Source organism: Anastrepha obliqua, chromosome 5 (assembly GCF_027943255.1).
Source record: "Anastrepha obliqua isolate idAnaObli1 chromosome 5, idAnaObli1_1.0, whole genome shotgun sequence".
Classification (NCBI taxonomy): domain Eukaryota; kingdom Metazoa; phylum Arthropoda; class Insecta; order Diptera; family Tephritidae; genus Anastrepha; species Anastrepha obliqua.
The window spans coordinates 23,449,059-23,464,518 of record NC_072896.1 but is presented as its reverse complement, the minus strand read 5'-3'; the positions used below and the strand labels follow the sequence as shown (position 1 = coordinate 23,464,518).

At 35.9% G+C, this 15,460-nt stretch overlaps 3 protein-coding genes across 3 annotated transcripts; 1 reads left to right on the top strand and 2 right to left on the bottom strand.

The window, feature by feature from the left end:
• Positions 1-850: 850 nt before the first annotated feature.
• LOC129249126 (DNA-directed RNA polymerase I subunit RPA43) lies at positions 851-2,278 on the bottom strand. The gene is made up of 2 exons (XM_054888779.1): positions 1,641-2,278; positions 851-1,574 (listed from the first exon to the last, which is right to left on the bottom strand). The coding sequence occupies exons 1-2, from the start codon at positions 2,187-2,189 to the stop codon at positions 987-989; spliced, it is 1,137 nt and encodes a 378-aa protein (XP_054744754.1). The 5' UTR covers positions 2,190-2,278; the 3' UTR covers positions 851-986.
• A 3,430-nt stretch (positions 2,279-5,708) lies between these two features.
• Positions 5,709-8,599, top strand: LOC129247361 (gamma-interferon-inducible lysosomal thiol reductase). Its single transcript, XM_054886473.1, has 3 exons — positions 5,709-6,095; positions 6,168-6,512; positions 7,965-8,599. The coding sequence occupies exons 1-3, from the start codon at positions 5,994-5,996 to the stop codon at positions 8,211-8,213; spliced, it is 696 nt and encodes a 231-aa protein (XP_054742448.1). The 5' UTR covers positions 5,709-5,993; the 3' UTR covers positions 8,214-8,599.
• Positions 8,600-8,700: 101 nt separating this feature from the next.
• On the bottom strand, positions 8,701-11,590 carry LOC129247360 (NHL repeat-containing protein 2). The gene is made up of 3 exons (XM_054886472.1): positions 11,237-11,590; positions 9,966-11,173; positions 8,701-9,889 (listed from the first exon to the last, which is right to left on the bottom strand). The coding sequence occupies exons 1-3, from the start codon at positions 11,418-11,420 to the stop codon at positions 9,098-9,100; spliced, it is 2,184 nt and encodes a 727-aa protein (XP_054742447.1). The 5' UTR covers positions 11,421-11,590; the 3' UTR covers positions 8,701-9,097.
• Between the last annotated feature and the right edge of the window lie 3,870 nt (positions 11,591-15,460).

Below are 15,460 nucleotides of genomic sequence, written 5' to 3'. Positions count from 1 at the left end.
ATCGAAAGAGACCGGCATAGTAGCAGCCGTAGCATCGGCCAAGAGCTGGGCATGAGTCATCAAACCGTTATAAACCATTTGAAGAAGCTTGGATTCAAAAAGAAGCTCGATGTATGGGTGCCACACGACTTGACGCAAAAAAACATTTTTGCCCGTATGGATGCATGCGAATCGCTTCTGAATCGCAACAAAATCGACCCGTTTTTGAAGCGGATGGTGACTGGCGATGAAAAGTGGGTCACTTACGAATACGTGAAGCGCAAACGGCCGTGGTCGAAAAGCGGTGAAGCTGCCCGGACGGTGGCCAAGCCTGGATTTACGGCCAGGAAGGTTCTTCTGTGTGTTTGGTGGGATTGGCAGGGAATCATCCACTATGAGCTGCTCCCCTATGGCCAAACGCTCAATTCGGACCTGTACTGCCAACAACTGGACCGCTTGAATGCAGCACTCATGCAGAAGAGGCCATCTTTGATCAACAGAAGCCGAATTGTCTTCCATCAGGACAACGCCAGGCCACACACATCTTTGGTGACGCGCCAGAAGCTCCGGGAGCTCGGATGGGAGGTTCTTTTGCATCCACCGTATAGTCCGGATCTCGCACCAAGTGATTACCACCTATTTCTGTCCATGGTGAACGAGCTCGGTAGTCGGAAGTTGTCCTCAAGAGTCTTGTGAAAATTGGCTCTCCGAGTTTTTCTATAAGAGGGGCATTATGAAGTTGGCATCTCGTTGGGAACTCGTCATCGAACAAAACAGCGTATATTTGACTTAAATCGCATTATTATAACCAATTTTATGAACAATTGAAAATTCGATAAAAATACCGCAAGACTTTTTGACGACCTTATATTATTTTCGAAGGTGTTATTAAAATTAATAACAATTTCATTTACTCTATCTACACTTTAAAACCAATTTTTTGCCTCGTTGTTATAGCAGCATAAAACACTGCCAGTCTGACGTCAAAATTAATATTACTAAAACTCCTAGTTTTCCCCTCCTATACTATTCGCTTTTGACCTTCGTCTTTTGGCAGGTGTAGCAGTTACTTCTTCTTCAGCTTCCGTTTTGATTTGTGTTGCATTTAATATTTCGTTAGTAGCTTTATGCTTTTTGCTTTTAGCAGAAATTTCATCAGTTTGAAAACCATTTGATTGTTCACTGTCAATAGTTTTGCGTTTGTCTTTTTCATCCTCCTTTTTAATTTGTGTAGCGGCTAATATTTCGCTGGTAGTTTTAGGCTTTTTATTTTTACCAGAAACCTTTTCAGTTTGCGAAACATTCAATTCTTCACTATTGGCGCTTTTACGTTTCTTTTTTTCCGGGCTTATTTCTTTTTTAACCGGCAGTGGCTCGTTGAACGATACTTCGTTGGCACTGGCTTTAGGTTTTCGTTTGATGGCAGCACTTTTATCTTTTTTCTTGTTTGCTTTCAAAGCCTTCCCCTCGTCCTCCGATACATTTTCTTGCTTAATCAATGTAACAAGTTCGTCCAGTTCGTGATTTTCATGCTCTTCTATGCCCGAGTCCAAATTGGCATTGGCGCTTTCTGGTTCCACTTTTATAAATTTATCCTGCATAGTAATAGTAAAGCACATAAATGCGAAAATTCCTTTTTCTTATTATTCTTTAATACTTACAACAATTTTAACTCCACTTTCCGTCACAAGATCACCTTCAATGTAGGGGAATACATGTTGCAGGTTGAAATTTTTTATACGGAATCGCAACGTATCATCCATTTTGAACTCGTCCTTATTAATCTTTGCTGCAAATCTGATGCTCACATTGAATACTCTGTAAATGATTACACCGATATGATGATTACCAACATGCTTCACCACGCCGCTCAAGATCGCACCAGCAACGGGTCTGAATACATAGCAATCGGCATTAACATCGACATGCATAGATGGATCATCAGATCTTAACGCGGCAGCCATTCCCAGAACTTTGATGTTCTTTATATCCAGAACAATGCCTTCGAGTCTGGCATCAAAGTAACCAACTTTCTTTCGCATTATATGAGCGCTGAGCGCATGTTTGAAATCGGCCAAACAATACGGCCCTAACGATATATGTAGGCTGGAATTAATTTTCCGCACACATGACCCCTCTTGTTTTGTGTAGGATTCCAGCTCCTTTATGGTGTATTTCACATATTCTTGAAGTCTTTTCGCCATCTTCATAACTAAATTTGCACAAATTTCAACAAGCACATTGAAAACCACTTTTAACCTAGTCAAGTATCAAAAGATTATTTACCACGCTGAACACACCCTACGTTACAATAGGTTTGTTCGACTAGTTTTAAAGTAAATATTAGCTGTGTTCGCAGGCTTTTGACGTTCGCCTAGCCAAAACTACTATGAAACAAAAATGGCACAAGGCACGCTCTTGTTTAGATTTGTTTGTTTACCTTTTGCCAACAGTTCGTGTTATACAAAGCGGTTTATTTTCGAAAGTGCTTTGAAGTTTTAAAAAATTATAAGTGAAAATTGTAGCAAAATGAAACGTATCATGCTGGGATGCGAAAGGGATATGGAAATTTTTTGAAATTGAGTTTTGCATTTAATGCCGCAGAGTCCTCACCACATACATATGCTCGAGTTTCGCATCAGCCACATAAAGATAATATTCTTTTTCATTTTCAATTATCACAAAAATAGTTAACCGAAGGTGAATTCATTAAAGATGGTAGCACTAGACAAACGGAAAGTAGAAAAGAAAAAGAAAAGGGCGCTTTCCGAATTCTATATGTGTCGTCATGCTCCATGAATAAACAAACAAAAGTAAAAGAGATTACTTGTTTGGGAAGAGGAAGAGTAGACAAAAGCTATAGGGACCAACAAACACAGAAACTTATATATACACATTCTTGCCATGGCGTTATCGCTATAAAAACGCAAAAATCCTGCATTTGGAGGCATCATATTAATTTGTGCTTTCACAATTTAACACGCGGTACTTCATTTTCATTACATTGTTTACCAAACCACATTCCTTCATAAACATGTAATATCTCCTCGTTTTATTTGTTTTACTCGTTTATTTACTATTGGTAAGGAGCCTGACGTCACGAAAAATGAAGTAACTGTTTTGAGACGTGTCACCTCGAATTCTCAATTCGCCTTGGTTGGAGCCTATGGATGATAGAACGCAAGATTGCGCTTTCCGAATTCGCTTACTTGCTTGTAAATATTCAGTGAATGCCTTATTAATATTATAGTTAGAAGATTTGTGACTTTTAAGTTAAACAAACTAATGAAATAAAGTTTTAAATTGGGGAAGCACGCTGCGTAAAAATATCTTCAAATTAATTTTTTTGTGTCTTTAGGCCGATGCCACCGTAGCAAGAAAGTGCGGCAGTTTCTATTACTTTCGCTTACTCTTCCTCTTCACAAAGGAGTAATTTTCCCTCTTTTTGTTTACACATTCATAAGCGATGACGTCATTGTTATTAACAGGAAAAGCAACTGGTTACAAATTAAACAAATCAGAAATGAAGTTTATTTAGCCTTAGAAAAGGAGAGAATTTAGATGTGGAAAAAGTAAATAAATCTACTCTTGATTCTACGGAATGTACCTAGAAAAACATTTTCTGAACCGAATGCCCTTTCTTCATCCATTTCTCATAGTTAGTTAAAAACATGTAATAATTTGAAATATTTTAAGCTCTTCAAATTGCTTTGCACTGAATTTACAAGAACAAAAAATTTAAGTTTCCAAAGTTGGATTTGAGTTCTTAATCTATTTCGAAATGTGGAAAATTTGGAATTTCCACGGCTCCGACTCCATGTGTTCTCCCCTCACTTGTTTTGAGAGAAATATTACGAATTTTTCAATGAAATTCACAGGAGGTGTTCATTTCGTGCTTATTTTGCTAAAACTAGCACCAACACTATTCTGTTAATAATAGTTTTTAAGTTATTTGTTGATAAAGTTTGTCTTTTACCTTCACCAAATTTTGATAGAATAAGTGCATTTATCACATTTATTTTAATAAATGTTGAAACTATATTAACATACACACACGTTTTTAACTCTTTTTATTTATTTATACCACAAATTAACCATTTATATTGCATTTTTAAGTTGCTAACTCCAAATATGCCAGCTAAATTTACAATAACTGAAAAGCATGGCTGAATGGAGTGCTGCCAGAAGCAAAAAATAAAAAAAAAATAATAGAATGCGATTGAAAACGAAGCAACATAGGAACATAATTTCCACACACTCTTTTCTGTTAGAATATGAGGGAATGGGGGTTTACAACCTCTAAGGTGTATATATTCTTTTTAAAATTTTTTAACTATTCTTTTTTATATATAGATATTTAATATATAAAAAAGAATATATATAATATATTCATAATATAGTGAAAATTTGGAATAAAAAATCGCGCGATATATAGATATTTAATATATAAAAAAGAATATATATAATATATTCATAATATAGTGAAAATTTGGAATAAAAAATCGCGCGATTTTTTATTCCAAATTTTCGCCTGCGGCGCTTTTTTTCTTTTTTTTAAATATATATATGTATATATATATATCATATATTCATAATATAGGGAAAATTTGGAATTAAAAATCGCGCGATTTTTTATTCCAAATTTTCGCCTGCGGCGCTTTTTTTTCTTTTTTTTTAAATATATATATGTATAATATAGTGAAAATTTGGAATTAAAAATCGCGCGATTTTTTATTCCAAATTTTCGCCTGCGGCGCTTTTTTTTCTTTTTTTTTTAATATATATATGTACATATATATATATATCATATATTCATAATATAGGGAAAATTTGGAATTAAAAATCGCGCGATTTTTTATTCCAAATTTTCGCCTGCGGCGCTTTTTTTTCTTTTTTTTTAAATATATATATGTATAATATAGTGAAAATTTTGAATTAAAAATCGCGCGATTTTTTATTCCAAATTTTCGCCTGCGGCGCTTTTTTTTCTTTTTTTTTTAAATATATATATGTACATATATATATATATCATATATTCATAATATAGGGAAAATTTGGAATTAAAAATCGCGCGATTTTTTATTCCAAATTTTCGCCTGCGGCGCTTTTTTTTCTTTTTTTTTTAAATATATAATATATATGTATATATATATATCATATATATATATCATATATTCAAAATGCATACAATCAAACATACTTTACTGAAAATCAAGCATTAATATATATATGTATATAAATATATACATATATCCATAAATATACTTATATATATATATATATATATATATATATATGAATAGACGTATATAATATAGAAATAATTTGTAAAATTTTGTATTTCTAGTCATTTATTATCTTCTAAAATTGTTTATTTATACGATGTCTGGCAGCACTTCGGCTGGTTGTAGTAACCAAAATAGGAGGATTCTTGGTCAATTTTACAATTTTTAAACTCAAATAACTTAAAAACTATAAGGCTCCGGCAAGTGAAGTTTTCACTTTTGGATAGTAGAATACCCCCTCTACCCCCCCTTATACCCCTTTTTTTAAAAAAGTCGGGAGAACACATGGGTATTTTCCCCTTCCTTCTTTCAGTAAATGCATTGCTCTACGTACTGATGATTGTTTCCTTCACAGTGCATACGTATGATTACTTTAATTTAGTCGAATTCAATGGCAACCTCCCGGCATGTCAATGATCCCCTTAACAGCTGATCGTTGAATACTGTTTAACAATTGGCTTTTAATGCCGATTTTGTTTATTTTTAGTGTAACATATTACAGTTTTAAGGAAAAAGAAGAAGTATAAATGAATAAAATTTCTCAACGTGTCCCATAAGCGCCAACGCCGCTGCAAAAACAAATAACCTAGTCCACTTGTACACATTAACATCTTAGCGAGCTTATCGTGTGCGAACATGTTTATCTAAAACAAAACGAACGAATCAAGTTTTTCAGTGTTTTAACAATTATTGTTGAATAGTTATTGTACGGTCGCGCGTAATTAAACAATGGTTTCGGTAGCGCATAAACGTATAATTATTTTGCTCGCAGTATTCTTGCTATTGTTCCTCTTTGTGCGATACTTGCTCTTCCACGGTGCCATATTAGCTGTAAATATTAGACTCAAAATTCAACTATAAAATCCCATAATGAAATATACATTTCTCCGCTTTTTAATTTAGCCTCAGCCAGAGTACAAACGAACACCTGGAATGCCCGTATTAGTTACGGTGTTCTACGAGGCGCTTTGTGGTGATTCGAAGCACTTTATTATCAAGCAATTACTACCAGCTTTTAAGCAAGCTGCGCCACTCATGGAGATTCAATTGGTACCCTATGGCAAAGCACAAACTTTCACCAATCCTGATGGCACATATCGTTTCGACTGCCAACATGGTGCTCTCGAGTGCGAGGCAAATATGTATCACGCCTGTGCGATAGAGGCAATTGAAAGTACAAAAGAACGACTCGATGTGATTGCTTGCATGATACGGGATAATCGAAATCCCAAGGAAGCTATGCATAAGGTATGATGATTACGATGAGCTTTAAGATATTGAGAAATGAAATGAAATTACGGCAGTATGAGTGCATATCCAATGTTTGGATATAAAAATGCTTATTGTTACGTATAAATGCGCTAAACATTCTCCAGATTTGCTAGTGTAAGGGCGCTTGGCCAAATATGAAGCCGGATTATTAGGCTACTTCGATCGCGCTTTCATGAGAACTTAACGTAGTGCTTTTTAAAAGTTGGTCAGAAAGAACTAAAATAATTTTATTTTTTTTATTTTAATATGGTTTTGTTGTAACCACATAAAGCATTAGGCTAAGAAATTTTCTGGGAAAGCTGCTAGACCTAATAGAAAGCCTAAAAAGTCGACCTAATACAAAATTAGTGTATTTTCGATTATGTAGATTTGACTGTTATGAAAGCATATATAAAGCAGTAGTCATAGGCTGTATATGTAAGGGGACTACAAACGGTATTTGAGTATGCACGTATGTTAAATTGTTGCATTTTGTTCATGTGACGCAGAACAATCGATTTCACACACACAAAATTACTGCTACAATATTTCACACACTCATTTCAAAAGCTGCTGATTTGTGCATAATGTAACAACTACTACTATACAGCGAAAACAACCAGATATATACGTTTGTTTATACATGCGTACACAACTTATATATGTAGTACGGGATGATCTTTTGGTTGAGCCCGAATATTTAAAAAAAATTATAAAATTTGGAGGGATGTCATTATGCGTATGTTGATGGCATATGTTGACAGAAGTCTCTGCTGCAGGGAAATTCGGTGATCGTGATAGGCAATCACAATTAATCGGTTTTTTTAGTGTTTATGGCGTATTGAACTCGACGCAGCTCGTTATTGCTCGATTTGCATCTTAACAACCTTTCTTCCATGCAATTGTTGGAGAAACGCCAAGCTGATGTGTATGACGACTTTGCCTCGTGGGGTTTCAGTAAAATCGACGTAGACAGACTTTATACTTAGGCTTTGATGTTGCCAAATAATCACTTTCACCAAATGCAAGCACTAGGCGTCGATTTGTTGTTGTAGCAGCATAAGCAATCCCCATACATATACGGAGAATGCTGCTGAAGTGCCAGTCTTTGGCCGAATTTAAATCCGGGTCGTTCCGGTTACGATTAGAACCGACTGCTGACGGCGAATTGTCTTCAGCCTTGGCACATTCAACACCGATATTTACTTATAGAAGGAGTTATTTGGAAACAAAATTTAAATATTTCAGTGCACTCTTTTGGCGGAGTTGCATTTCAAAAAATTGCTTACCTGAAGTTTCTAATGCTGGCCAAATGAAAAGTATTTCACATTGGGTACCACTAAAAAATCACCCTATTCATGAAATGCATAAAAGGAAATCAATCATTTAAATATAAGTCATTATCATTAACATATCATACTCTTATCACTATTCTCTGAAATATTGCAGTGCGCTCGTCAATATGGTATTGAAAATACTGATCTCATACAGAAATGTTATACTAGCGATCACGGTGGAGAATTGCTGAAACTGAACGGTGATGCCACGCATGCACTTCGACCGCCAGTCACTTTCATACCCACTATAACATTGGATGGCAGTCAACATCGACAGCCAGCCATTCTGAAGGACTTGTTGGGCGAAGTATGCAAAATCATCGGCGACACAGAGAAAGCGAAAGAATATTGCATTTCATAGACAACGTGGGAAGAAACACATATAAAATTGCCACTTAAACGCTATAAATATGAGTATGCCGCCACCTTGTTACGAGTACTAAGAAACTAATGCATTTTAAAAATACTTATTTCTTTTACCCACCCTATTGGAGTTTATTAGCTACTTTTAAGCTAGAAACTTATTTGCGGCACAAATCGAACAGTGTTAAAATTTTAAGTATCGATACACAAACATATTCCACTTACATAAAAGCTCATTAAGGTGACTGAAGTAAATGCACGCATATTTGCTATGAATTTATACACAAATATATTTTCCAGTCGTACATATGTATGTATGTATAAGCCTGAAGCATTTTGTTTGCAGAAATAATAAAGATTTTTTCAAAAGTGAACAATGCCTAATTATATTTATAGTATTAAACACTATTACTACTGCAGGTAGAGTCGATAGGAGTAAGATTTATGATACACAACTTATCTGAATTATGTGCAGATATTTTTGATTTTTCTGAACTACAGAAAACCAGTACAGTAACGATAATTTGAAGTGGAAATCGTGTTACACATACAACAGCGTTTATTAAGTAAAAGAATTAGTTTGTTTGCGAATTTCGCCAATCGAAAGTAAATGTTTATATGTATGTATGTATACTGATTATGTACTTGCACATGATTATGTATGTGTAAACGTAAAAAAAAAAACAAAAATCAAACTTAGCATACTTCTATCAAGTGCGTCCTTTTTGAATAATAACTAAGCCGTCTCAAGTTCGGCAAACAGTTGACTTCACAAGTGTTTTAACATTTTCCTCTCACTTGTGCGCTTATGAAAGAAATAGCAAAATTATGATATAACGCATACAAACAAATATACATACATCGACGTATAGTCTGACGTCATTAGCTAAAATCTATCTTGTTTTGCGTGATAAGTATATTCACGTTTTCATCGATCACACCTTTATCGTTTAGCTTCGGAGTTGGGGCTCCCTCAGCGGCGTTATCTCTTAGTACGAGCGTAAAACGCTTCATAAGGCAACTCTTAGCATCACATAAACTCAGAGCAATGCTCAACTTTACTTCCTCCTCCGGCTGCAGCATCGAAGACGCACGTTCCAGTTCGAGATTTAATACACCATTGTTTATTTGACCTGAAGTGGCAGACGCTTTCAATGACGGCGAAGCGCTCTTTAGCGTCCAACGTTGTGGTGCGGCTTCGGTGAATTTTAATTCATTACTCAAACTAATATTCACACGCAGCTTCAATTGCACGCAGGCACGTAATGGCACACGCTTAAGCAATTGTAAACCGCCACTGATTGCCGAATCGGTTTCCGTAGCAGCTGTTGAAGGCACTATTGCACTGTAATTTAATGTAAAATTTTTCGCAATGAGAGTTTTCATGTCTACCAAATGTATACGATGATTGTTGGTGTCTGAAATGTATAATAATTGGCCACTGGCATCGAAACACAGACCCGCTGGTTCATTCAATTGCAATTGGGCGCCGTTGGTATCTTTAATCAGCACACTTTCTATGGAGCTTATGGTGGTGTCAATCACTTTGATTTTGTGATTGTAAGTGTCGGCTACGTAAATTTTATCTGTGACGCTATTGTAGGCGACTGCCAGTGGATGTTGCAGCTTTGCATTGTATTGCTTACCGTCTACGTCACCGAATGCGAATAAATTCTGCAGAGAAAAATATATTTATTTTGGTTTAATATTTTAATTCTTATAGTTTCATAGCGAAAGTTTGCATAATTACCAAAGGATTGCGGTCGCCACCTACAACTGGCATCACTTTGCCATCCACCATTGACACTTTTCGTATGCTAGAGCTCTCACTGTCCGCAATGAAGAGGAAATTCTTTGCCAAGGCCAAGCCAGAGGGTTGCGCAAAAGCGGCATTTTGTGGATAAGAGTTGTTGCGATTCTCCTCCATGCCATTGCCAATGATGGCAACACAAGTACGCGGATCTAACTGACGATATTTCCACCAAATTATTCCTTCTGGAAAGTAACCCCAAATTTGGTGTGTACCAGCCATGGCCACCAGAACTATCGCCTTCTCAGGCACATTACGCTCATCGAGATGAAAGGACATATCCATGTCGCGCATTCTAAACGCAGCAATGTCCCAAGGCGATGATATGGCTTGCAATGGACCCAACTTACCACCCACACGATCGTTACCTTGTTGACCAGTTCCAGCTAAGGTTTCAACTCGACGCGTGCTCAAAGTTATTTGTCGTACAACGTGATTCTCCGTGTCCGCTACAATGAGTACATCGTCATCAAGAAAATCTAATCCTTGCGGCGAGTTGAAGCGTGTCGTCTCAAAGTCACCATCAACAAAGCCAGCACTACAGCCACCAATTCGTTGGTGTACATTGCCGTCACTGTCGAAAATCAAAATACGATGATTTCCCGCATCGGCAACTGCAAAGCGTCCGTTTTCACTACGCGCGATTTTGGCCGGAAATAGTAAATTTGAAGCGGGCATTGCATCCGTAGCTAATTTCAGTGGCAACGAAGAATTATCAATTTCGCCCTTGGCTTTGTAATGACGTAAGGCCTGCTCGGTAAAACACTGCAGAAAAGCACCATGGCCTTCCCCCATTAGTAGTAGCATTGGCGCACCCGAAGGGCTCAACACTAGCAATGATGGCCAGCAGCGTATGCCTATGGCACGCCATAGTGTCATACGTGCGTCATTAACAATTGGATGCGTAATGCCATAGCGTTGCACAGCGGAAAGTATATTTGCACCATCTTTTTCATTTTCAAATTTGGGGCTATGCACACCCACAACTACCAGGCCACTTTCTGGTGGGAAGAGTTCCTCAAGCGCATGCAATTCTGGCAAAATATGCATGCAGTTGATGCAGCAGTAGGTGAAGAAATCAAGTACAACGAGCTTGCCACGCAGCGACTTCAAAGGTAAGGGCCGTGTAACGTTGAACCAATCGAGATCTGTGCAAATTTATGGTAGCTTAATGCAATTTTATTAATAATTATAAGTTATTTAATGACAACCTTCCTGAAACTCGATTTTCATTTTCTTCACTGGTGCGAGTGCTTCATCTGCGTCCCAACGACAAAGAAACTCAGATATAACTTTGGCCTTATCTATGCCTTCTTTGGCTCGGCGAAAACGCCCTTGTAACTCCTCAGTGGTGTAGGCCAATATGTCCATGGGGTCCAATGGTTCAGTTTCCATAATTGCTCCTAGCAACAGCTTATGACACGCTCCCAAAATATTTATGGACTTGCACCAAAATCTCTTAAGTGGAGAAGCTATTTTGCTTGATGGACAATATAAAATTATAAATACTAAACAAATGCACAAATACAAAGTTATGCACTAAAATTGGGCAATGATGAAAGTCAGTCGATGAATGTTACCATATCTAACAAAATTACACAATGACAAATTCGCGAATGAGTAACACCGGGCAATTTCAGTGCCATGAAATACGCAGATTACGGCAGCACTGAAGAATTTGAAAATGACGGAGAGGTTAGCAACATTGATTTCAAGAAAATACAAAAGCGGAACTTGTACAAGTATTAAAACGGAAACAGGAGTGTAAAAACTGTTGAATTAATAATAAATATATGCGTGGTGTGCTATTATATTTGGAACCTCATATCGAATATTAAATGTAAAAAGGTTAATATTATGTGAATGTGACTGCATATATGAGATTTGTGTTAATGCTAATATTTACTGCAATTCAATTTTGTACGAAGCAATAAGCGCGCAGTCTAATAGGCGTATCTGCAATAGTTACGAATGAAATCAACTTTGTCATCGGTTATACACAGGTAATTGACATTAAACGATTTTTTTAAGGTTTCAGCACAAATGCATGTGCGCTTACAAAACGTAGCTATAGATTAAGGAATTCCGTGCTAACCGACGCTGCTATTTAATGCTTAGTAGAAGTAATTTCGCGATTTCTGAAGTAAATTTTGTTTATAAATAAATACACGATAATTTATTGTGAACAAAGCAAAGAATATGAGCCCCAATTGCCGCTAGAAGTCCCACAGTAGACCGATTTTTTTTTATCTTCACAAAAGCTATGTACGAGCATTCAAGAGCACTCGAAAAGATGGCGGTTGTCGCCCGGTATTCGGCTCTATCAATTCAAAGAAGGTAAATTCGCTAGAGACGCAACAACATTTACATGTATTTGCTTATGCAATTTGATCGTTTGATTGTCAAATTTTTTATTGAGAATGCAAACAAGAGAGAAGGCAACAACCAAGGCATATCTATACACGCATAGATACGCCTTGGCAACAACAAAGCAGCGGGGCACTTTGGCATTCACCAGCAGATTGAAAGCAAAAACAAATATACTGCTATAGCGAAGTCACCGTTCAAGGTGGATTTATTAATAAAGTATAAATTCGTTTTGTCACCGTTTGAGCATTCGTCTTGTGTTGCACCGCATTAAACCACATGATTAGGAGTTTTGACGGTAAAAACGGTCAATCTTTAATTTCATCATGTTAGTGATAGTAAACGTAACTAATAACATAAATAATCATATTTGAAGCAAAACGTGTATCTTCCTATGTTAGCAAGCATAAAAAAGAAACTTTTAACAGAAAACAACAAATGTTATATGAAAAGTGAATTAGAATTTTGCACTCAACGTCTTTAACGCCTTTTAATAATTGTTGTAAATTTTCCTTTAGCAAGATCACGACTTTGGAGTGAGAACTTTACTCTATTTTTTCAAAATCTCACTTCAAACATAAACATTTGTAACTTACCGAACTAATATTTAATAGATTCATTTACTAACAGTTATGACTTAGAAAATTTTATTAATGGTGTTGTTGTTGCTGTTCTCAAAAGCATGACTTTTAAGTGAAAGGGAGACCTATTGGCTGTAAAGGAATCAAAATTTTTACAGCATTTTATTATTTCAATTTTTATTTGAACACACAAAACATTTTATTTCGATCTGCCAATTATTTCTTTGTTTATTAGTGTATTGTTTTAATGGAAAAATCCCCTATCGTACGTTGATAAAATTATTTGTTTTGGAAATTTATAAAAAAATCGGGAAAGGGTTAAAGGATTCTGCTTCTTCATTTTGGCCTGTGCACCAAAATAATTGAGCAAATTTTTGACATTGTTGGCGAAGATTGAAGTTTGACTAAACGTGAAATTGTTGATACCTACCATAGGGATTTTTCATAAACGAGTACGCCATATTTACATAAAAAATTACATATGGAAAAGCTTTTCGGAAAGTTAGACCCGTATTCGTTAAAAGTTCGGGAGAAAACTGTGTAATAGTATTTTGTGTTAATAATAATAAAAATAAAAGTATTTCATTGCAGAGATGCATTATTGGAGTAAGTCTATAAAAATGGAGAGACATTACTGTATATTGAATAAGGCAAAACTTATTTTATTTAAACATTCACACTATTTTATTTTTGCTCTGTTACTTTTTAAACAACTTTTAAACTCTTCAAAATTCAGAAAAGGAATATAAAACATTTAAGGAAGTATATAGTAGTATGAGCCATAAAAGTAAAGGAATCTTAATAAACAAGGGTTCACAAACAAATAGTTCAGAATATATTGCAAGTTATTCTTCTTCGAATCATATATTTCCACTCACCTGTTTAATTATGAACAAACATAATAGCAAAACTGCAGCACAAAACAAAGTTCGTTCACACAACAGTCGCTTCTATAAATACGTAACTGGAACGACCCGCCAAAGACTGTCACCTCAGTCACCACTTGCACTGATGTTTATGCTGCTACATCAACAACAACAACTAAGCAAAGAAGATTTTTTCTCACCGATAAATATTTTTTTTTATAAACAATTAAAAGCCGAAATTTTGGTAAAACGTCGTTTTTTTTTTTTAGAAACCGCCATTTCATCAAAATTTATTTTGCTCGATTAATAACTAAATTTAACATAACTTTGACGAAATCTGTTCCGTTGTTTAATTTCAGAGGATCTAGTTCAGAGATATAGTGATTACCGCAAAACGTCTGTTTTGAGAGGAGCTCCCGGAGATCAGCTGTAGCTTCCTTCCAAATAAATATTTTTATTAATATTAAGTCTTAAAATACAGCTAAAAGATAACATAATATGTGTACACATTTTTTAGATCCATAAATTTAAAAGTTTTCTCAGAAAAAATTCAGGAAAATTCACTTTTTTCGGCCTTCTAACTGTATATAACCCCTTAAATAAGATATTGAAAGTTCTGTTACGATATCTTTGTTTAAAGTATAACTCTTGTTGGCATTTTTTGTTAAATGTTGTAGTCGCAGCTCTTCAAGACAATTAGCAGAATTACCATAGACTAACATTACCAAATATCCCAAAAAAAAAATCTGAAGGATTTAACTCATACGATATTGTAGACGATAATACCGACCCGCCCCTTCCTACTCATCTTGACGGAAAAGTTTGGTGTTATCCAAAAACACCACATTTTAAACGTCTCTCATCATGCATATCCTATTTTATGGTAAGGAAGCTTGGACGATGACAAGATCAGAGCTTTATATATGTATATATAATTGGCGCGTAGATCCTTTTTGGGTGTTTGACCGAGCTCCTCCTCATATTTGTGGTGTGCACCTTGATGTTGTTCCACAAATGGAGGGACCTACAGTTTCAAGCCGACTCCGAACGGCAGATATTTTTATGAGGAGCTTTTTAATGGCAGAAATACTCTCGGAGGTTTGCCATTGCCTGCCGAGGGGCGACCGCTATTAGAAAAATGTTTTTCTTAATTTTGGTGTTTTCACCGAGATTCGAACCGACGCTCTCTCTGTAAATTCCGAATGGTAGTCGCGCACCAACCCATTCGGCTACGGCGGCCACGCTTTACAGTGCTTTTATAGAGCTTTACAGTGACACAAATACAGTAGAATAAATCCAGCGACTCCGCTGTTAGCTCATGTCGCACGAATGGAAGCAAACGCTACAGCCCTCAAGGTATTCCTTGCCGCACCTACTGTAGGAGAAAGTAACTCCTTTGCATTGAAAATATTAAGTGGAAAAGGACTTCGCTTCACTTGATAAGTGCAACTTACGCCTGTTAAGCCAGCTCTGTTAAACTCGCCTAACGCGTTAATCAAGAAAAAGTAGAAAAGATTCAAACACAATTGCCTTGATCCGAAGATATTTATATATTTTATTGTATAAAATAAAGGAACATCATAATTTGTTAAAGTGTGTACTTAAAATTGATAGTTTTTTA

Excerpts from the sequence above, each read along its gene's own strand:
- LOC129249126 (XM_054888779.1), bottom strand. The coding sequence starts at position 2,189 with ATGAAGATGGCGAAAAGACTTCAAGAATATGTGAAATACACCATAAAG. Across the intron at positions 1,575-1,640 it reads AAAGTGGAGTTAAAATTGTT|GATAAATTTATAAAAGTGGA; the intron begins GTAAGTATTAAA and ends ATTACTATGCAG.
- LOC129247361 (XM_054886473.1), top strand. The coding sequence starts at position 5,994 with ATGGTTTCGGTAGCGCATAAACGTATAATTATTTTGCTCGCAGTATTC. Across the intron at positions 6,096-6,167 it reads TCCACGGTGCCATATTAGCT|CCTCAGCCAGAGTACAAACG; the intron begins GTAAATATTAGA and ends TTTTTAATTTAG. Across the intron at positions 6,513-7,964 it reads CCAAGGAAGCTATGCATAAG|TGCGCTCGTCAATATGGTAT; the intron begins GTATGATGATTA and ends GAAATATTGCAG.
- LOC129247360 (XM_054886472.1), bottom strand. The coding sequence starts at position 11,420 with ATGGAAACTGAACCATTGGACCCCATGGACATATTGGCCTACACCACT. Across the intron at positions 11,174-11,236 it reads GAAAATCGAGTTTCAGGAAG|ATCTCGATTGGTTCAACGTT; the intron begins GTTGTCATTAAA and ends AAATTTGCACAG. Across the intron at positions 9,890-9,965 it reads GTGGCGACCGCAATCCTTTG|AATTTATTCGCATTCGGTGA; the intron begins GTAATTATGCAA and ends TTTTCTCTGCAG.